Here is a 21,930-nt window from a genome sequence, read left to right as displayed (position 1 = left end):
CTGTAAAAAAAGACCCAGCCCAGGCTGTATAACCTAAGGCTTCTGGTCAGGAGTAAACTATATCTTCAAACTTATTGAGAGAAAAATATCAGTTAGCAATTTCACTTCTCCAAAATAAAGTTATTAAATATATATATTATTATAAGTCTTTATAAACTTTTTCACTGTTTAAGCAAGGAGGGGAACACGTGGCTGAGGCCCACTTTAATCCCTCCTTCCCTGGGGAGGGAGAAGTGGACATCAGCTGTTAATCCACCAGAAACCTGGTACGTTCCTTAGCGGAGCCCCGGAGCTGGCTGGTTTGCAGGCACACACGGACACGCGCAGAGGGGGACACGGAAGGTGGCATTCACTCTCCCTAAGCCCCTTCACAAGGATGTTCTTTTTTCCAGCTTGCGTTTTGTGAGAAAGTACTTGAAGAACTCATACACCGACCAGGCGATGGCCGTTGAAGGCATCTGGTAAATGACGCGTGCCTGCACCCCTCTGAAATACCCCGAGATGCCCCCCAGCTGGTAGACAGTCTTGAAGGCGTTCACCATGCCCGAGAGATGCCCGCTGATGTTCACAGAGCTCAAGGCCATGTTCTCTTGGGTGTTGAGCAAGGTCTTGCAGACGTCCAGAGGAGTGGTGGCGGCGGCAGCCACAGCCCCCGCGATGGCACCCGAGACGATGTGGGACCGAGGGTTATACTCCCGGTGGGGGTTGATCTGCTCCTGCATGAATTCGTAGGTGATGAAGTGGATGGCCTGGAAGGGGACGTTCATGGTGAGCTGGGTGGTATAGCTGCGGTAGAAGGCACCAAACCCCTCCGTCTTCTGCACTGTCCTTATGCAGGCCAGGACGGACTTGTAGGGGGAGTTGAACATCTGCATCCGCTGCTTCACCACTGGTCCAGGCAAGAGCCACGGGGCGGGCAGCACCAGGTAGGGCAGATGCAAGGAGACAAAGACTTATTAGCCAAGGCAGATGTTTCTTGGTCATCCCAACACCCAGACTGAACCCAGCTTCAAGTCCCAACCATCCAGACCCAACCTCCCCATCCAAGTCCAAATCTCCTCTAGGACATTCTTTACAGACACGGTTTAGTGATGTTTTTTATCAGAGTTAGGTTGATGGTTGGTCTAGATGATCTTAAAGGTCCCTTCCAACCTAGACAATTCTATGATTCTATGACATAAAACTGTAGCAATGAGCTCCACATCTACAGGCGTTCACCAGAACTGCTTCCCCCAACCTGCCTGGTGCCCCTCAAAACCTCAACACAATAAGTGAGGGAAGCGGGTCAGAGCTCAGCCTTGGTTCAACAGCTCTCCATTTCCTTGGGTTCCATGCATTCCTCTCCTCAAGCTTAAGGAACCTTTACTTCTCTCTAGAAAGGCATTAAGAGAGACTGATGAGGACCCTCAGATGCATCTGTGAGGATGCAGAGCTGTCATGCAGAAACATCGACATACCAAGTGGACAAGGGCAGAAAGCTGATCAAATAACTGTCCCTCACCTACAGTCCCAAGTCCAGAAATGGAACAACTTCCATTGACTTAAGCAAAAGGCCAATTAATGTAATTCATTTAATCGGGATACAATTAAAAGGGTTTGAAACACTAGAGACATTTTTCTTTCCTTCAGAAAGACCTGACTTCGGGCCAACTGAGAAGTACAATACATTAACACTGAATAGCTGGCAGCCCGGCTAATTGTCTTCATTTTAGCTGCATTTTACTGTTAGTCCTTTTAATCACAGAATCACATGGGGTCGGAAGGGACCTCTGGAGATCACCCAGTCCAATCCCCTGCTGGAGCAGGTCCACCCAGAGCAGGTCCCACGGGAATGTATCCAGGGAGGTTTGAATGTCTCCAGAGAAGGAGACTCCACCACCTCCCTGGGCAGCCTCTTCCAGGGCTCTGCCACCCTCAAAGGAAAGAAGTTCCTCCTCATGTTTAGGTGGAACTTCTTATGTTCAAGTTTGTGCCCATTTCCTCTTGTCCTGTCACTGGGCACCACTGGAAAAAGACTGGCCCCATCCTCCTGACACCCACCCTTTCAGTATTTATAGGCGTTGATCAGATCCCCCCCTCAGCCTTCTCTTCTCCAGACTAAAAAGACCCAAGTCCCTCAGCCTTTCCTCATCAGAGAGATGCTCCAGGACCCAAATCATCTTTGTAGCCCTTTGCTGGACCCTCTCCAGCAGTTCCCTGTCCTTCTGGAACTGGGGAGCCCAGAACTGGTCCCAGTACTCCAGATGGGGCCTCCCCAGGGCAGAGCAGAGGGGCAGGATGACCTCCCTCCACCTGCTGCTCACACTCTTCCTGATGCCCCCCAGGATGCCACTGGCCTTCTTGGCCACCAGGGCACATTGTCGGCTCATGGGCATCCTGTTGTCCCCCAGGACTCCCAGGTCTTTCTCCTCAGAGCTGCTCTCCAGCAGGTCACCCCCAACCTGTCCTGGTGGGGGGGGTTATTCCTCCCCAGGTGCAGCACCCTACACTTGCCTTTATTGAAGTACATCAGCTTCCTCTCTGCCCTTTTAATGTCTCTGTCTCTCTTAATGTCAGACTCTACCTACCCGGGAAAGCTACGCAATGGTCCTGTGGCTGCTGCACTTGTCTAACAACGTAACTGAGCTTAATTTTGTTTGGGTGGTCCAAAGCTTCAGAAAAAGCCACCACCACTTCAGGAAAGATGCGCTAATGGAGTGATAACGGCATCATGTTAGGAAAAGTGACACCAGTCCTCCTGGAAAGTCATGATATGCAAGTCACAGATGCTGTGCAACCCCTCGGCAAGCAAAGGAAAACAGCCAGGCGGGATTTATCCCTTCACAGTGGCCCGCCTGAGCTCATTAAAAGCTGGGCAGAATCGTCAAAGCCAAGGGCTGAAGCTGCTGAGATGGCACGGGGTGTCCTCGATGCCTTCCCAGGGCATTACCTTCAGCCGGGTTCATCACTGCATCGTGGAGTAGCGTGGCCACACTCCCAGCTATACCTGCAAGAGACAAGGGCATCCTTCAATAAAAAAAAAAAAAAATAATAAAAGGAAATATTCAGAAGCTGGGGGCTCCACCCATGGAGACAGCAGATGATGGTGCAGACAGCCCACATGCCACCGGGTACCACTGGTGGGGAGCTGCAGCCCAAGGAAGCACCCAACAAAACGGCTCATCCCAGCGGAGAAAAGCTCAGCCCAAACAGCTTGAGGGAAACCAGGATCTTCTCACGGCCTTCGCTATTCCCCACAACTCACAAGGTTTTGTCTATGCAAGACACCGGCGGCTTCACTCAGCCCGCGCTGGTCTGAGGGATGAGCAATGTTTAGAGCTGGCTCAGTGCATCCATAATTAGGCATTTTCATCCGTTTAACTCAGTCTAGTTTTAAACACTAATTGCACGGACTCTGCAACCAGCCAGCCAGCCATTAATGATGCTGCAAGTTGGCTCTAGGATGGGCCTCTCGAGCCACACCTTCGCCTTTGATGTAGGTTTCCATCTCAAATTCTCTCTTGCCCAAATGACTTTCGGTCATTTCTCATTAACGCAGCGCTTCGGTTTTCCCGCTGCTACTGCGAGCCTGTAGCTACTTGAAAGGCAAACACAGGAAGCGTATTACTAGTGAAAAAGCAGCGAGCCAGAAAAATGTTATATACCCTTAACTGAGTTTTTTGAGTCAAGTCAAGTGACCACCATGGCAGATCCTACCATCACGTCATGCCAAGGACCAGGCAGAAGTGTCTTCTGCACAAATCGGCCGCTCAATTAGAGGGTTTCCACTGTTAAAGGGTTATTGCTAGAGCTAAAAAAGCCTTTCTGGCAGAAGCAAAGCCTTTAACAAAGCATGGGAGAGCACAGAGGATGCAGTGCACTTCACCATGCTGGAGCTCTAAGAGAGACATGTGGACAACCTGCACCGCAAACCTCAAGAGGTTTAGATGATGCCTTCAACATAAAGCCAGGGACAGGCTGCATCTGAACACCTCTTGTCCAACGTATTGGTTACTTGTGCTAAAATAGTCTGAGATTAAAGAGTAATCTAGAGTGACCAGGGCTTTGGAGGGTGCCCAACGGTGTCATCTCAGGGTTCAGGCCAGGAAGGGCTTCTGTACTCTGCTGTGACATCCAGCCCAGCCATCTCTACCCTCCAGAAGAGAGATCTCCCAAGCAGCCGGTAGTCCTAAGACAGGGGTGAGGTTTCAGAGGAGCACGGTGACCAGCATGAAGCCTTCAACTGGAGGGCAGGCGCCACCCTGATGTCCCCCTGGCTTCCCAGGACTCCCAAAGTGGGTGCCGAGACCCGCCAGCCTGGGGTTATCTTTGCACCCTCCATCCTCCCATAGGGGTATTTACGGCACCTACAGCAGATCTTCCAGGAGCAGAGCGCAGTGAAGGACGCCAGGCTAAGCACATTAAACTGCAAGCGGGAATTTTTTTTGTGAAAAAAAAAAAAAAAAAAAAAAACCCAACAAAAAAACAAACCCCAAAAATACCATTGGCCAAGTGGCTGTTTCCTCCATGCTGGAGAGTATCGCTTAGAGACTTCTTCATTTTTTCATAGCAGGCAAAGTACATGGCGTGGGCAGGGCCAGCCCCCAGCATGGTGACATTAATCCCCCGCAAAGGCCTCCAGAAACCCTCGGTGAGGACAATCTTCTTCAGAGCTTCGTACACGCTCCTGTACTGGGCTTTGGGATCCGGCTGCAGGCTCTGCATCCTTGTCTGCAACAAAGCACAGGAAGGGAGAGGTCTGTTACCCATCTTCAACTGCAACAAGCACGGGCTAAAGAGCTAGGAGGCTTCCCGGATCGTTAAAAAGGGGTCACTAATTTATTCCACGGTTGCGCCGGGGCTACGGCATTATTTCTCCAGGCTTTGCCTTCCAGAGCAAGGAGATTTAACTCCCCGCTCCCGTTGCGACACCCAAACGTGAGAAGGCTGCCGAGGGGAGGGAAGGGCAACCTCTGCTCTTGTTTATGCACGGGAAGTACAGGGAATTAAGCGAAGGCAGCCGTTCAACAAGGCTCTGTGAAGAAATACAGTTAGGTCTTTAATTGCCTCTTGCTTACACCACCGCCGGGCTCTCTGCCCCGGCTTGTTCCTCCTGTAGTTGGCTCAGCGGCTTGTGACACTTGGCGAGCAGTTCGTCCACTCGATTGGGAAACGACTTTCCTCGAAGGGCAAGCGGAGAAAACGGGGTACCCCCAGTAACACCCCCCAGCCCCTCTGCGGAGGGACAGACAGGGAAAGGCCACCCAAGGAAGACCCGGTGGGTGGCTGTCCTCCAGCAACCTGGAGGGCACGGAGCCACCCTTCACCCCATCCTCCCCCCCAGCTCCTGGTGGTGCCACCGCCACCAGCACCCCGAGCTCGGTGGTTTCATCTCCATCTTTGTTCAATAGTCCTCAATGGGCTTTCCTTCCACAGGTTTTTGATGGCAGCTAAGCTTCTGGCATCCAAAGCACCCTCTTAAACTCGCTGCCATCGCTTAATGACACACCATGGGAAAAATTACAATTTTTAGCTTGTTTCAGGCTTCTGCAGTCTGATGCCCTCACACAGCAATGCTCAAAGCCCTCTCCGTGACGATGCCAACCTGCGATGGGTGTTTGCAGGGCACAGACCCCATCCACCTCAGGAGAGACACCAGCAGGGCTTAAACCTCTACAACCGCCCCCCAGAAAGACCGAGAAAATCCACGGAATGATGATGCAAAGGGCTCTGCTGCTCCTGCCGAGCAGCCCACAGGTCCTGCCGGTCTCCGCACCGGCTGGTACACCCCATCCCACCGAAACCAGTCTGGAGAGATCCAGCCTTCGGTGCAGCCTCACCCCTCGAAACACAAACACAGCAGGCTCCTGGGGAAGGGCACAGCCACAGGAGACGAGCGTTTGGCCACCTGCAGCATCACATTAATGGCCTCGCAAGGAGAAGCTTGACAACCGCGACTCAGAGGTCCTTCGGGTTTGACAGGGAGGACGCCTTCTGCCCCTCACCCCCAGCTGGGACACCCCAGAACCAAGTTCAGAAGGAAGTTCTGAACCATCCCTGGAAGTGTTGCCCCATCCCTGGAAGTGTTTAAGGCCAGGCTGGATGGGGCTTTGAGCAACCTGCTCTAGTGGAGGTGTCCCTGCCCAGGGCAGGGGGGTTGGAACTCGATGAGCTTTAAGGTCCCTTCCAACTCTAACCATTCTGTGATTCTATGAAGTTCTGAATTCTGAACTTCTTCAGAGTGAAGTTTCCCTGAGGGATTTGGCAGCCCTCAGACACCAGTGAGCGACACGAACGGCTCCGTCCTCAGCAGAGGTTCATCAGCCCTTGACAAAGCAATGATCGCCCGTGCCACCTCCAGTGCTTCCTCACAGGAACACGTCCCTTCAAGCTTACCAAGCCACTTCAGTAATCAGCCAGGGGGCAAATACTACGGCTAAACTGTCAGGCAAGATTAAGCCAATAAAAACGTTTCAGGTTTGGACCTTCGACTCCCCAAACCACTCCGGTTACTGGAAGCTGAGGAGCACTTTCACAGACACTTTCTGAGACCAAGCAAGAGACCAGGGCCCAGTTCAGGACTTTAACCCAGTGTAATAAAACCAAGCTATGAAAGAGGTAAAGCGACGCGTGAGGCTAAGCCGAACAAATTACTGCATTTGTAGCAGATATTATTAAAAAAAAAAAATAATAATTGAATTGCAGAGGAATTCCATTTGGGAAAGCGACTTGGTTCAGCAGCTCGCTGAATTTCAGATGCAAGCGTCGGGGCTGGTGGTCACGGCGAGGCATCACCCCACAACAGGGAATTTGGTGGCCTCCAGCAAAGCTTCCTGTTTCAGAGCAATAAATGCGTTGCAACCCATGAACAGCCCTAGAAATAAACCCAAAGGCTCAGGAAAAAAAAAATCCTCCTTTAAAGGCAGCAGCGACAACAACACTGAATTATCTCCGTAGTTAAAAGCAGGTGTTCAATCCGGCTCTCATGCCTCGCTGGGGGTCTTGCAGCCCCTTCCACGCGTCTCTGCACCTTCCCATCCCATGGATGCTCGTCGGGAGGAGCTGGATCTCCCCATGCCCGGCACAAACTGCCGGCAGCAGCTCTGCCGTCAGCGTGACTCAGCACGACCCACCGGCTGCCGAGCTGGGCACATCCAGCTGGGGTTTGGGTTTTTTTGTTGTTTTGGTGTGGTTTGGGGTTTTTTTGTTGTTTTGGTTTTTTTGTTTGGTTTTTTTTTTTTATTCCCACTCTGCTAGTTCTAACTTGAAGGCATTGCTTCAGACTCCGGCACTGACCCCAGATCTTGATCTCACCCCGCTCTAATGCTGGGATGCTTTGGAAGCAGCCGGTATCATTTGAGCACGCAGCAGTGTCACCTCGTCAGGAAGGTAATTAGGGATAAGTGCTCCCGTAGAGCAATAAACTCCCAGCCTGGCATGTGTGGGACCAAAGTCTGTGGTGCTGTGCTGTCGGGAACTCTTGAGTTATCTCCACCCTTACTGACAATCAGCTGCTTTCACATGAAAAATGGGTAAATAGCCAGTTTTCTTTTTCTGTTTATCACCTGAGCCACTCTAGAAGGGTTCAAAAGCTCCTTCCATACCCCAAAAAAGGGGCAGTGAGTGTGTGTTGTACCCACTTAACCCACACACACTGCCCTTTGCATCACCACCAGCCCGGCCAGGTCCACAGCCTGGCACCTTTCATCAAAGCCGTGGCCACAAACAGGACAAACAGCCCCAGGAATAAGTAACCAAACCCAGGATCTCCTGTGTTGGCTGCCGCAATGCAAGAGGCAGAGGGCCCAGAACAGGTTCGGCTCTGTTTCACTCAGGATAAGTTTATCATGGTGTGAACAAGGACGATTTGCTACGAGCTATGCAGTCCTCACCCCCCCGCCCCGGGCTCCTGCCACCTATCTGAAGGCAGCAAGCTCCTCCAGCAGCCTCACCCCCCTGTTATCCAGCCAAGAAATACTTCTCCACCTACTTAGATTAATCCCCGTTGCATAAGGCAAGAGTGCACCCGCAACCGCAGGCGTCCCTGTAGCCCTGGTTTCAGCTTGGGCACAAGCAGCACCACCAAAAGCCCTGGTGTGAGGTTCATCAGCTGTTTGTGGACCAGCCTGGTCTCTTCAGATGCTGGTCCCAGCCTTCCCACTGCCCCTTCTTTCCACTGCCCCTTCTTCCCACTGCCCGGAGCGCAGGAATGGTCCAGAGTCCTTTTTCTCTCTGGAAATGTGTTACTAACAAAAGTCAGGTCTCTGGTTTTGCATATTCTCGCAAAAGGGTCACTGATTCGACGTGCCACTCCACAAGCAAGCTCAAGAGAGAATTTGCTTTTGGTTTGTTTGGTTGGTTTTTTTCTGAGCAAGATTTCTGGCAGGATTTCTCAAAGTTCAGCCCGAACGTTCATGTGACAGTCAAGCTGCCTGGTCTCCCCGCAGCGAACAAAGGACACGGAGAACACAATATGCTTCTACCAGGAAACAAGCAGCATTTCTGCAGCCACTGGGTCGGATCCTGTTGGCCAGAGGAGGCTTTGAGCCGTGCCACGCTCAGGCTCTGAACTCCTTTTTTTTTTTTTTTTTAATTTATTGTATTTTCGGTGGGCTGTTCTCCAGCTAGAGCAGCTCCCCAGCTGAGCACCACACTTGGTGTGGTAGCCACCCGTGCCTGAAAAGTCCCAAGGGAGAGGAGTGTAGGGTCAAACTGGTTGACCGTGACTTTCCAGCACCCCAACGCTATCAGCTGAAACAGGGGTAACCGCTCCCCTGGACCTGCGTCGAGATGGGTGGATGCAGAACCTCCCAGAGCCAAACCCAAGCCAAGGCAAGCGTCCCTAACCCCAAAGTCTAAATAAACCACAGTACAACAGCTCACAGGAGCTCAGCAGCTCTGCCACCCCCGTACTTACGTGCTTTCAGGACCTTCGTTACAAACAGGGAAGCTCCAAGGTCTACTTGCACGAGGCAGGTCACCCACGGTTGACTGTCCCAGCTGGAGCCAAGGAAACAGTCGCTCCATCCCTCCCAACATCGCTCCATCCCTCCATCATACTTGTCCTCCTTTCCTTTCTCTCGCATCGCAGATGTAGGCGAGATGTTTCTCCTACCCTTCTTCACCCCAGGTGTTCCCCTTACAGTACGGGACCTCCCGTCCCCGTTAGGAACCATGCCCAGCCCCAGCAAAGTCAACTTAAAGATGTCTCATTGCACCAGCTTGGTTAGGAGCGGTTCAGGTGATCACGGAGAAGGATTGCAACATGGTTAGAGCTGGAGCAAGGACTCTTTGTCATTAGCATAGCTGCCCTCCGGTGCGAGGAAGGGAGGTTCAAGCCCAGCTCATCTCCAGTTTCTCACTGAGCTGTCTCACAGCAGCAATTAGTTCCCAGGTGAGGACAAGAGATGTTCTTCACATCAAGGCAGCTCCTTCCCTTGCCCCGGGAAACCAGCTCCAGCAGCCTCCACGTGGCTTAAGCAAGAGGAGGCTCCAGGGGGGTCCTCCAGAAACTCCCTTCTGCTGCCATCACAAGAAGTTCTTGACACGCTGATCTCTACAAATTAATTTGCAGACTGGCCAGGCTTGCCAGGACAGCTGTGTTTTCAGCAGCTACTGAACAAAATAAGCCTCAAAACAAAAAACTCAGAGAAACGCCGTGAGCACACGTCTAAAAACCTACAGTTCGAGCCGGTGTTTGCTACAACCATGGCATAAGAGAGAGGCCAACCTGTAGGGAAGGCTCAAGGTGCAAAGGGAGGGTCTTTCCATCAGAAGGAAAATGATGGGAAGAAAAAGACACCCAGGAAATCAATAATCACAAGCCTCCAGCTGCAGCTTAAGTTGGTAAAACACAACCCGGATTGAGTATCGCCCCTCAATAAATAGCAACGCTGCCGCAAAATATATATACAACCAGCAAAGCTTTACGTTAGAGCAGGGGAACGACAGCCCGGTGCCCCAGGGGGCTGCACATGGGCTTGTGCACCACGGATTTACACCCTCCCTCATCACTTCCCAGCACGTGCTGCATCACCAGCACCTCTGGGCATCGTCTCGGCTGTGACACGCAGGCCTATCTCCCATTTCCAAAGGTCCACGGGGCACCGTTTTAACTCCCAGGACACCACCACCGCCGAACTCGGGAATTGTGCAAGTGTCCGAAGCCAGCCATTCCCCAAATTAAAACATTTTCAGTTTCTCTTTGGGAGGAAATGACTTACTGGAAACCAAAACATTTCCTCTCCAACACGATCTAGCCCAGGTGCCCGAAACACCTCTCTCCTGCAGCATCCACAAACCCCTGCCTCCTCCACGGGCTCTGCTCAGCCACGGCCGAGCCCGGTAATTATTTATTATCCAGAAAAATCAGACTAAGGAAGGAGCTTTGCTGCTCTTCTGTAGGAGGAGAGCGGCACATTTCCCATGGTAAAGTGAAAGACAACTGCTCTTACAAGCTTAATTATTCCTTGGTTACTCCCATTATTAAAAAAAGCCCTTTTTGGGGTCAGTTCTCGCCTTTTTTCAGTAGCCAACAGACGGAACAGGCACAAACCAGCGGCACCCAAAGCCCAGAGCTGGGGATTTCACCCTGTCCCTGACACAGGGGGTGACCTTGGCCACGCTCCACCGGAGTCTCCCCGCAGCCAGCCAACAGCCGGAGTATTTTATCTGCTTCCAAGCACTTCAAGGCAGTTTGCTGAGCGGGATTATTCCCAGCGTAAGGCATTTGCCCCGGGAAACTCTCGACGCAGGCGCTGCCAGCCCTGGAGCGACCAGGGAATTGACTGCCCGGTGAAATCAGCACTTTTACCTTCCCCTGAAGCACCTCCCGCTCCGGGAAACCGGGGCACAACTTTCATTTTCTCTCCCTTCTCCCTTTCCCCCCGCAGAGGAAATGCCCTCTTAAATCAAGGCCATAAAGTCCGGAGTGACGACACGCTGCTCCGGCCGTGACTTGGCAGAAAATGCCAGGCTTGTTTGTGCAAGAAGCCGGTGAGGAGGCGCCCGGGGTGGGCACCGACCCCGTGCCTCGGGGAAAAAGGCGGGGGGGGGATACCCCCACCATACGGAGCAGCCCCAAACCTACGAACCAGGTCCAGCAAGGCACAGACCCGGAGGGAAAACATTAAAAAAAAAAAAAAAAAGCAGAGAATGCATCCTCTGAGGGCTTATCGCCGCACGCTGGCAAGACCTCCAGCCCCTCAAAGCCAAGGCATTTCCTCTCCTCTACTCTTTCAGGCGGCCCTGCGTTGAAAAGAGGAGAAATTAGAGCATCTGCTTGAATCCTCTCCCCACCGGCAGGAGGGTACGGAGGGCATTTGGTTTTTTCCAACCTTGTTTTCTCTTGTGCGAGCCGCCGGAGCGGCAGGCTGGCAGGGCAGAGGGAGGAGATACCCTTCACGACGCTTCCTACAGCATGGGTGATGCCGCGAAGTCTTCCCTCGTGTGGGCTCCACAGCACCAAACCCACCCTCGTGGGTCCCCAGCATCCCCATCCGAACCCAACCACCACCACAGCCGCAGCCCTGAGACCCCCCGACCCCGATAAAGCCACCGCTGCCACCGGTTGGGGTGACACATAAGGTACAGGTTCACGCTGCTCACAGCCGACCTGGTGTGTGGATGGACGGACCATCTCCGTTTTCTCCCCCCCACCCCCCCGGGCTGGGATTCCCATGGGGAATCCAAAGCGGAGGGCACGGGTGGCATCTCCCGTCTCAGGGAGCGGCACGAGGACTTTGCTTGTGGCAGGGCACGGCGCACACCTTTGCACCGGGGGTTGTGCAAAGCTCACCGGGACCCGGGATGGCATCCGAGGGGCTGCAGGGACGGGTCCAGGGTGGGTGCGCAGCTCCGGCTTCCATCGGAGACATCAGGGGTGACACCTCGGGGACCGTCCACACTGCAGCACCCTGCGCCTCTTGCACACTCTGGTACAACTCTGGTCCCCCCCAAGCACCCTCCCTGCTCCCTGGGGCCCTGTGCACCCTGCCATCCCTTGCACACTTCCCCCCACTTGCACCCTTCCCCCACACTTACACCCTGCCACCCCTTGCACGCTTGCCCCCCTCCTTGCACCACTGCACACCCTTAGCACGCTCTCCCACTTGCACCAGCACAAACCCCAGCACCCCGTGCATGTATTCCTGGGGACCCCTGCAAAGCCCCTGGTACCCCGTTGAACACCCACCCCACACACATCTGGTGCCCCATGCACACACCCTGGGGCACCCCCAGTACCCCACTGCACACACTCCCATGCACACACACTCCGGGCACCCCCTGTGCACACACTCCAGGGCACCCCCATTACACACAAACCCAGTACCCCGTACAGCCCCGGAACCCCACTGCGGGCACCCTTGCACACCCCCAGTATCCCGTGCACACACTCCAGGGCACCTCCATACACCCCCGGTACCCCGTTGCACACACACTCGTGCACTCCTGGTACCCCGTACACCCCCGGTATCCCACTGCACACCCCCTCGTGCACTCCTGGTATCCCGTACACCGCCGGTGCCCCATTGCACACACTCCAAGGCACCCCCATACACATAACCCCGGTACCCCGTTGCACACACACTCGGGCGTTCCTGGTACCCCCATATACCCCCGGTACCCCGTTGCACACACACTCGTGCACTCCTGGTACCCCGTACACCCCCGGTACCCCGTTGCACACACACTCATGCACTCCTGGTACCCCTATACACCCCCAGTACCCCACTGCACACCCCCCCCGTGCACTCCTGGTACCCCTATACACCCCCGTGCACCCCTAGTACTCCCATACACCCCCGGTACCCCGTTGCACACACACTCGTGCACTCCTGGTACCCCCACACACCCCCGGTACCCCGTTGCACGCCACCCCCCCCCCCACGTTGCACGCCTCTCCCGACCCCGGCAGCCACCGGAACGGCTCCGGGCGGTCCGGGGGGGGTGGGGAACGGACCAGTCCCACCCTCCGCCACGCACCTTGACCGAGTCCACCGGGTACATGACCGTGTGCTCCATGATGCCCGCCACCGCCCCGGCCATCATGTGGGTGCCGAGCGAGGCGCCGCTGGGCAGGCTCTCGTACTCCTCGCCCTCCATAGGCGGCGCGGGGGCGGCGGCGGCACCGGGGTGGGGGGGGCCGGGCCCGGGGGGCGCCGCCGCGCTGCCCCCCACTCCGCAGCTCAGCTCCATCCGCCCGGTGGCGGCGGGGGGAGACCCGGCGGGAACCGGGGAAGGGGGGGGCCGCACACGGGGCGGGGGGGGGGGGGCCGCACGGGGCTCGCGCGCCGCCCCGGTCCCCCTTTTAAAGCCGCGCCCGCGCCCCGCCCCGCCCCGCGCCCGCCAATAGCGAGCGGCTGCCACAGCCCGCCCGCCCCGCCCCTCTCGGTGACGTCACAAACAGCCGGGCAACGGGAAAGGAGAGGATTGGCAGGGAGGCGGGCGAATGGCGAGGAGAGGCGGAAGGGTGGAGGGGCGCGATTGGCTGCGGCGGCGGGGGCGGGGCCGGCCGGCAGGCGCGCGGGGCGGGATGGGAGGGGGCAGCGCGGGGAGCGCCCGGCCGCGCCTGCAGGCGTGGGGTCCTCGTGCGGGCGCGCGCTCCGCCGTGCAAGCGCGCGCCCTTCCCTCCCCTCCCCTCCACCCCTCCGTCCCCCTCCTTGCACCAGCGGGCACCCCTGGGGCGGGGGGGGGGGGGGGGGGGGAGTGTGCGGGAGGGGTCGGGGTGCAAGCAGTGAAAGTGTGCGGGGGCGGGAAAGTGTGCAAGGGGCACGGGGGTGCAGCGGGGAAAGTGCGAGGGGTTTTGGGGCGCAGTGGGGTGAGTGTGCAAAGGGGGTTGGGGTGCAAGTGGGGAAAGCGCAAGGGGCGTCGAGGTAGAAGTGGGGAAAGTGGAAGTGGGAAGTGTGTGCCAGGCGTATCGGTACGAGTGGGGTGAGTGTGCAAGGGGTGTCGGAGTACAAGAAGTGAAAGTGTCCAAGGGCCGTTGGAGTGCAAGTGGGGTGAGTGTGCAAGGGGTGTCAGGGTTCAAGTGGAGAGTGCGAGGGGCATTGGGGGGCAGTGGGGAAAGTGTGTGAGGTGTTGGGTGCAAGGGGGGAAGTGCGGGGGGTGTTGGGGTGCAGTGGGGTGAGTGTGCAAGGGGACTTCGGGTGCAAGTGAGGAAAGTGCAGGGGGTGTCGAGGTAGAAGTGTGGAAAGTGGAAGTGGGAAAAGTGCAAGGCGTGTTTGGGTACAAGTGGGGTGAGTGTGCAAGGGGTGTCAGAGTTGAAGTGGAGAAAGTGCAAGGGGCATTGGGGTGCAGTGGGGAAAGTGTGCAAGGGGGGGAAAGTGCGAGGGGTGTCGGGGTGCAAGTGGGGTGTGTGTGCAAGGGGTGTCTAGGTGGAAGTGGGACAAGCGTGCAAGGCATGTTCGGGTGCGAGTGGGATGAGTGTGCCAGTGGGGAAAGTGCAAGGGGTGTCAGTACAAGAAGCGTAAAGCGTGCAAGGGGTGTTGGAGTGCGAGTGGGGTGAGTGTGCAAGGGGTGTTGCACAAGCAGAATGAGCAAGGGGCATCGGGGTGCACGGACGCACAGTCACGGGTGGGAGGGGGCTCCGCGGCCCCCCCCTGGACCTGTGCCCCCCCCCCCTGCAGCAGCCGGCCCATAGCCTGTCGGGGTGGGAGCCCCTCTGGGTGGCCCTGGGAGGGGGGGGGGTCCGTGGGGGGCACCCCCCAGCTGCCCCCTGCCCTGCGCCTCCGGGGTGCCATGGGGGGAGCGGGGGGGGGGGGGGCAGGAAGGTGGTGGGATTATTCCTGGAGCTGGGGGTGTTCCACGGCCCCAAATAGCCCCAAATCCTCCCCAAAGTGCAAGGCCACCCCCCCGCCCAGGTGGGGGGGCTGTGAGTTGTGCCTGCGATAGGGTTTAATTTTGGGGGGTTTCCTTGGTGCCTCAGCTCACGGGGAGCCCGGTGTCCCCCCCGTGTCCCCCCCCCCCATCCAGGATGAGGAGCTTCCAGCATGAAACCGGCCCAAACCAATTCCAATTCCGCAGCCTCAAAGAGCCGGGAGGCCAAGCCTTCGTGGCCCCCCCCTCCAAGGGGGGGTGGGGGGGGGGGAAAAGAGGGGGCGCTCCAGGAACGACTTTTTTTCCATCCCTTTTGGAAGGACGATTTGGAATTCGACCTCGTGTGCCCAAATCAAGGCGAACCATTTGCACCAAGCGCCATGATAATGCAAAAAAAAAAGCCATTTATTGCTGCTCCAGGCGGTTTTGGGAGGGGGGGGGTGGCGGGGGGGGGCAAGGAAGAAAACCTCCGAGAGCCCCATAAAAAAAAAAAGCAGGAAAAAAAAATTAAGTTTTTTTTTTTTGGTTTTCCCGTTAACCATGAAATGAATAAAACTTGGGCTCTTCTCGTCCCCGCGGGTGCCCCCTGCTCCGGTGGCCCCGCGTTTGGGCTGGGAAGTCTCCCTGCTCCGTGGGAACGCCGGGAAAAAAAAAGAATAATGAGTGTCTCGTGCCCGTGAGTCACCCCGGATTGGTTTTGGGGACCTGGCAGCGTTTTCTACCCCCCGGGGGACAGCGCTCGTTCTGGGGGTGGAAGAGCTGGAGGTGTGCGGATGGACGGACCACCCCGTTTCCGCATCCCCCCCCCAGGCTGGGATTCCCATGGGGAATCCAACACGGAGGGAGGGCACCGGTGGCATCTCCCGCCCCGCCGTCACGCTGTCCCGGGAGACCAGGCGTCACCGACTGTCCCCAAACCTGTGGAAAGAGACTATAACGAGTCAACAACACGCGATTTAACGCGGCGGTTGCTAAATCTCTCCTTCCTTTCCCCCCCCTCCCCATCTTGCCCCCTGGATCACCACGGCTTTTTCTTTCCTCCAGAGGTTGGTGGCAGATGGTTTGACGCTCTTGCTCTCCGGCGTCAATGACATTTGGAGAGTCACATTCAGGGATGTCCTGCCAGCAGCCAGCACTCCCCACGATTGTCACCCGTGTCCCCAAGACGTGCATCACCTTCTCTCCTTCCCCATCTTGCCCCCAGATCACCACGGCTTTTTTTTTCCCCTCCAGAGGTTGGTGGCAGATGGTTTGATGCTCTTGCTCTCCGGCGTCAATGACACTTGGGAGCTTGGAGAGCCACGGGCAGGGATGTCCTCCCAGCAGCCGGCGCTCCCCACGATTGTCACCCGTGTCCCCAAGACGTGCATCACCCTCTCTCCTTCCTTTCCCCCCCTCATCTTGCCCCCCTGGATCATCACGGCTTCTTATTTTGTCCCCTCCAGAGGTTGGTGGCAGATGGTTTGACGCTCTTGCTCTCCAGTGTTGATGACATTTGGAGAGCCATGCGCAGGGATGTCCTGCCAGCAGCCAGCGCTCCCCAATCATTGCCCGTGTCCCCAAGACGTGCATCACCCTCTCTCCTTCCCCATCTTGCCCCCAGATCATCACGGCTTCTTTTTTTCCCCTCCAGAGGTTGGTGGCAGATGGTTTGACGCTCTTGGTGGCCTGCGTTGATGACATTTGGGAGCTTGGAGAGCCACGCGCAGGGATGTCCTGCCAGCAGCCGGCGCTCCCCCCGATTGTCCCCCGTGTCCCCAAGACGTGCATCACCTGGGGGGGCACAGCGGCTCCCTTTCTGTGAGGGCAGCCTTTTTTTCATGGGAACGCCTGAATTCAAACACTTCCTGGTGTTGCTCCACGTAGTTTTATCGAGGTTTTTTACTCCATAAACAAGTCGGCAGCAGCTGAGCTCCTTCCAGAGCTCTTGGCAGGGCAGAGGAGGGTGGGGAAATTAGTGTCACCTTAACGAGCCCTTTCCCCTACGGTCTTAGGTCTCGCTCCCTGATAAGAAATCGTATGAATCGGTCTAAATACGGGGCTGTTTCCAGGTAAAAACGGGTTATATTTTAACCCCCAGGAGCACTGACACGAGGAATCCTTCCCGCTCCGTGCCAAGGGCCACCCGGGGGGCGCCGAGGGCCACAAGATGCCCAGCCTGAGGATTTTCCTCGCGTTTCTTGAAGGAAAGGGACAAAATGACTCGTCGGTTGTGGAAGGAAAATGGGGCGGGGGAGAGCCTGGTCCGGCTGGTGGTTCGGTCGCGTCACGCGTCCCACCGGCAGGAAAAGGAACAGCCTGTGTCTCCTGGCTGGTTTCCTGCCATCCCTGCCCGGCGTGGCGAGGAAGAGTCATCCCTCCCGGCTCGTCCGCAGCGTCAGCTCAACCGGGTTTACAAAAACCCCCCGCCGGTCTTGTGCAACGATTCCCTTGCTGCCTCCCAGGGCACAACCGCTGCTGGGTGCACCCCGTCCTGGGGCTGCTTGGGGGGGGGGGTGTTGGAAGGTCCCTCAGGGGCTCCAGGAGCCCCCCCAAACCCCATCAGGGCAGAGAAGCAGCGAAGGGCAAAGCCACCCGTGCCGTTAAAAGCACAGTCTGGCGGCAGCTGCCCGAGAACACTCGTTTATACACCGAGAACTCTCGTTTATACACCAAGAACACTCATTTATACACCAAGAACACTCATTTATACACCAACACCCATTTATACACTGAGAACACTCGTTTATACACTGACAACACTCATACACCGAGAACTCTCATTTATATACACCGAGAACACCCATTTACACACCAAGAACACCCATTTACACACCAAGAACACTCATTTATTCACCAACAACACTCATTTATACACCAAGAACACTCATTTATACACTGAGAACTCTCATTTATACACTAAGAACACTTGTTTATCCACCAAGAACTCTGATTTATACACCGAGAACACTCGTTTATACACCGAGAACACCCGTTTACACACCAAGAACACTCGTTTACACACCGAGAACACTCATTTATACACTGAGAACACTCGTTTATACACTGAGAACTCTCATTTATACAGAGAACACTCGGACACTGAGAAAACTCGTTTATACACCGAGAACTCCCATTTATACACCAAGAACACTCATTTATACACCGAGAACACCCATTTATACACCGAGAACTCTCATTTATACACCAACAAGTCGACACGAAATACGCGGCTGCAATCTGCACGCACGTTGCATCATTGCGAGGAGCCGAGTAAAACAATGAATCAGACCCAACATCCGAGCCCTCGTTGGTCTGTAACCTGCTTTTACGGGGCCTCTGCACCCGAGGGCAGCTTTTAAACGGCTGAAGAAATGCTTGCTCGCTGCCAGAAATACGACGAGAAATGAGAGACGACCTGCAAAATGGAGCGAAACGCTCCTGGCTTTCCTAAGTCCCTGCCCAAGGAAGGTGCCTGCAGCCCCCGGGGCCATCTGCCTGGCACTCGGTAGCCGATTAGGAGGACCCGGGTTTGGTTATCGTGGCCACTGGCCGGGCAGGAGGTGCAGGACCCCACGGCTGCACCCGCGCCGATAAGGCAGGAGTGTCCTGCTGGGAGGCAGACACCTTCTGGGAGCCACACAAATTGTGTCTTATCTACAGGATCCAGTGGGATATATATATAGATATTTAATTTTTTAATTTTTATTTATTTTTTTTTTCGCTTTCCAAATCTACAAGTTCTCTAACAGCTGAGCAACACCTTGTTTGGGGTTTTTTTTTCTTAACCATTTTCATGACCTGCCGCCACCATCACGGTGGTGCAGAGCCGTGGGTGCTGGCTCGGGGGTGAGGAGGGGGAACAGCAGCGCGATGCCACGTAGCAGCAAATTACAGGCCTTTTTTATTATTATTTTTTTAAAATTCAGGCGTTCAGCAGCATGTCAGTGTATTTTTAATTGTGGAAAGGAAAAGGCACCCATTTATGGCAGGGTGTAAAGCGTTCGCTTTAGGAGAGGGATCAGAGTGAACCTTAAAGCCGTATATTTGACCTTTTTTGATCCTTGACCTGGATGAAGGGATGGGATGTACCCTCAGCAAGTTTGCTGATGATACAAAACTGGGAGGGGTGGTCGACACACGGGAAGGCTGTGCCACCATCCAGCGAGACCTGGACAGGCTGGAGAGTTGGGCAGAGAGGAACCTCATGAGGTTCAACAAGGGCAAGTGTAGGGTGCTGCACCTGGGGAGGAATAACCCCCCCCACCAGGACAGGTTGGGGGTGACCTGCTGCAGAGCAGCTCTGAGGAGAAAGACCTGGGAGTCCTGGGGGACAACAGGATGCCCATGAGCCGACAATGTGCCCTGGTGGCCAAGAAGGCCAGTGGCATCCTGGGGGGCATCAGGAAGAGTGTGACCAGCAGGTGGAGGGAGGTCATCCTGCCCCTCTGCTCTGCCCTGGGGAGGCCCCATCTGGAGCACTGGGACCAGTTCTGGGCTCCCCAGTTCCAGAAGGACAGGAAACTGCTGGAGAGGGTACAGCAGAGGGCTACAAAGATGATGAGGGGCCTGGAGCATCTCTCTGATGAGGAAAGGCTGAGGGACTTGGGTCTTTTTAGTCTGGAGAAGAGAAGGCTGAGGGGGGATCTGATCAACACCTATAAATACTGAAAGGGTGGGTGTCAGGAGGATGGGGCCAGTCTTTTTCCAGTGGTGCCCAGTGACAGGCCAAGAGGGAATGGGCACAAACTTGAACACAAGAAGTTCCACCTAAACATGAGGAGGCAGAGCCCTGGCAGAGGCTGCCCAGAGAGGTGGTGGAGTTTCCTTCTCTGGAGACATTCAAACACCACCTGGACACGTTCCTGTGGGACCTGCTCTGGGTGGACCTGCTCTGGCAGGAGGTTGGACTAGATGATCTCCAGAGGTCCCTTCCAACCCCATGTGATTCTGTGATTCTGTGATATTTGCTGCCTTATTTCCAGTTAACCAGCCTGAAGTGTATGTTCCCACAGCCTTTTTTTTTCCCCTAGTTTGTGTTGCCAGATGCTGACGCTGGATGAAGGATGGTTTTCATGCGGGAATCGCCACTGCTGAGGGAGCAGCACTCCCTGGAACGCCGATCCCCCATGCCGCATGGCTTGGATGCAGCCCCTTCCCAGCACTCTTGGCCACTGCCAGCCCCCGTCCCTCCTTAGAAATCCTCAAATCCTCAAAATAAATTGTAAACTAAGGCTGGACCTCCCTCCCCAGAACCGTCCTTTGGTCAAAAGGCAGCCTCAGCCCCCGAAGTTGCCCTGGAAAAGGGTCTCTCTGACCCCATCCTGGGTTTCCCTGCCCATCCGGGTGCATTTTGCGATGCTCCTGGGAAGAGGCGGCCGCTGGGAAATATCAGGCTCCAGGAAACCCGATGCGTTCCAGTTATTTTTTTTTTTTTATCTCTCTGTTAGCGAGCACCATAAAAATCAGCAAAGAGCACTGTTTTGTCTTCGGGGAGGACTGACCCACTTATTCGGACACCAGCGGAAGGCATCCCCTGGTTTTAAGCCCTTGCTGAGCACAGGGAGATGCCGGTAGGTAGATTAGGACTGGAAAATCAGGAACATTAATCCCTGCTCCGCTACAAACTCAGAACATCTCCTTTTTTTTTTTTGGCCTTGATTCACCAGAACAGCTCTCCGGATTTACCAAGGTACAACAGGTTTGTGTGTAACAGAGCAACGGCGGCGATGCCAAGCGAGGGCCGTGAAAATGGACGCAGAGAAAATGAGAGAGAATTGAGCCCCAGCGACGCTGCGGGGTTATCGCTACGCCAAAACCAGGCGAAATCTTCAAAAATCAGCACTGCAGCCCCGCCGAAGCACCGCCGACAGATCCAGCGCCCGGTAACATTTATGCAACCTCAGACTGGTAAAGGAGGTGTGGGCCCAAGGAATTTGGCCCGTGGGTTTTATTTCAGCGCTCACATAATCTGACCTAATTTACCATCACCCAGCTCAATGGATTAATGGAACAGGGAGAGGCAATACCCGATGTGTATAATTAAGTCTGCCTTTTGTATTACTTCCTGGACCAGATTTTTTTTTTTTTTTTTTTCATCAACTTGCCTTTCCGGTTTGAAGCCCTGGGGAAACAATGGGAAAGGCGCAGCACATGCTGGTGGGGCATCGGGGATGGACTGGTGGCACTGGGCAGAGGAGGCTGGAAAGATCCCACGGGGTTTGCTGGGGTTGGGTATGGCTCTCTTTTTTTTTTTTTTTTTAATTATTTTTCTAGCACTTGGCAAAATTAGAACCAGAAGGGAGGGAGAAAACTCTGGTTTATGGTTCGTTCAGGGGATGTGTTTGAAGCCAGGGATGGTTCACCTCTGCCACCGACTCCTTACATGTCCTTGGTCAAGTCATTTAATTTACCTGGTTTGGTGGGAGGTGTCCCTGCCCAGGGCAGGGGGTTGGAACGAGATGATCTTTAAGGTTCCTTCCAACCCAAACCATTCTCTGATTCCACGAGCTTCATCACCTCTTCTGGGCAAGGCTTTGTGTGATGAAATGACAGCGAGCTCCAAAGCAGGAGATGAGGACTCTGTGAATGAGGCGGTGGGTGGCGGGCAGTGCTTGCCTGCTGCTGCAGTGCAGACAGATAAAAAATCAGCATTATTCACCCCAAAGCGAGCGCAGCCAGCACACCTGGGGAGGTCAGGCTGTGGGGACACCTCTCCGGCTTCAAAATGAGAAGAAGGGCATTTTAATGAATAAACACAAAAATGGAAGAAGAAATGTCCAGCTGGGAGACACGGCTCAGCCCTGCCTCCTCCTCCATATCCCCCTTCACACCCCCACCGGCCAGAAAACCCCCGGGGTGTCCCCCCTTGATCAGCAAGGACAGGGGCCGGGCGCCCCAGCTGCTCCTGTATCTGCTCGTCCCACTGCACCCTGCCAGCTGATACTGGGGAGGGTGCGGTGGGGTGGGAGATGTGGTCCCCCGAGATAGGGGCCGGGCACCCGGCACACACCTTGCTGGGGCTGTCGGGGTCGACCTGCATGTGTCCTAGAGAAGGTTTCTCTTCTGGAAAAGGGCGATGCCCAGATATCCCGCTCATGGCGCTGCTCTGGGTCTCCATCATGCTGCTCTCTCCAGGCACCAATTCAGAGAATC

At 55.3% G+C, this 21,930-nt stretch overlaps 1 protein-coding gene across 1 annotated transcript; it reads right to left on the bottom strand.

The window, feature by feature from the left end:
• Positions 1-368: 368 nt before the first annotated feature.
• Positions 369-13,176, bottom strand: SLC25A37 (solute carrier family 25 member 37). The gene is made up of 4 exons (XM_074164244.1): positions 12,964-13,176; positions 4,482-4,710; positions 2,930-2,986; positions 369-889 (listed from the first exon to the last, which is right to left on the bottom strand). Exons 1-4 carry the CDS (start codon positions 13,174-13,176, stop codon positions 369-371), a joined length of 1,020 nt encoding a protein of 339 aa, XP_074020345.1.
• Between the last annotated feature and the right edge of the window lie 8,754 nt (positions 13,177-21,930).

Source organism: Numenius arquata, chromosome 26 (assembly GCF_964106895.1).
Source record: "Numenius arquata chromosome 26, bNumArq3.hap1.1, whole genome shotgun sequence".
Taxonomy (NCBI): Eukaryota; Metazoa; Chordata; class Aves; order Charadriiformes; family Scolopacidae; genus Numenius; species Numenius arquata.
The sequence above is the reverse complement of the archived record's forward strand: the minus strand, read 5'-3'. Positions and strand labels throughout refer to the sequence as shown.

Excerpts from the sequence above, each read along its gene's own strand:
- SLC25A37 (XM_074164244.1), bottom strand. The coding sequence starts at position 13,176 with ATGGAGCTGAGCTGCGGAGTGGGGGGCAGCGCGGCGGCGCCCCCCGGG. Across the intron at positions 4,711-12,963 it reads ACCCGGTGGACTCGGTCAAG|ACAAGGATGCAGAGCCTGCA; the intron begins GTGCGTGGCGGA and ends GCTTTGTTGCAG. Across the intron at positions 2,987-4,481 it reads AAACAGCCACTTGGCCAATG|GTATAGCTGGGAGTGTGGCC; the intron begins GTATTTTTGGGG and ends TGTCTCTTGCAG.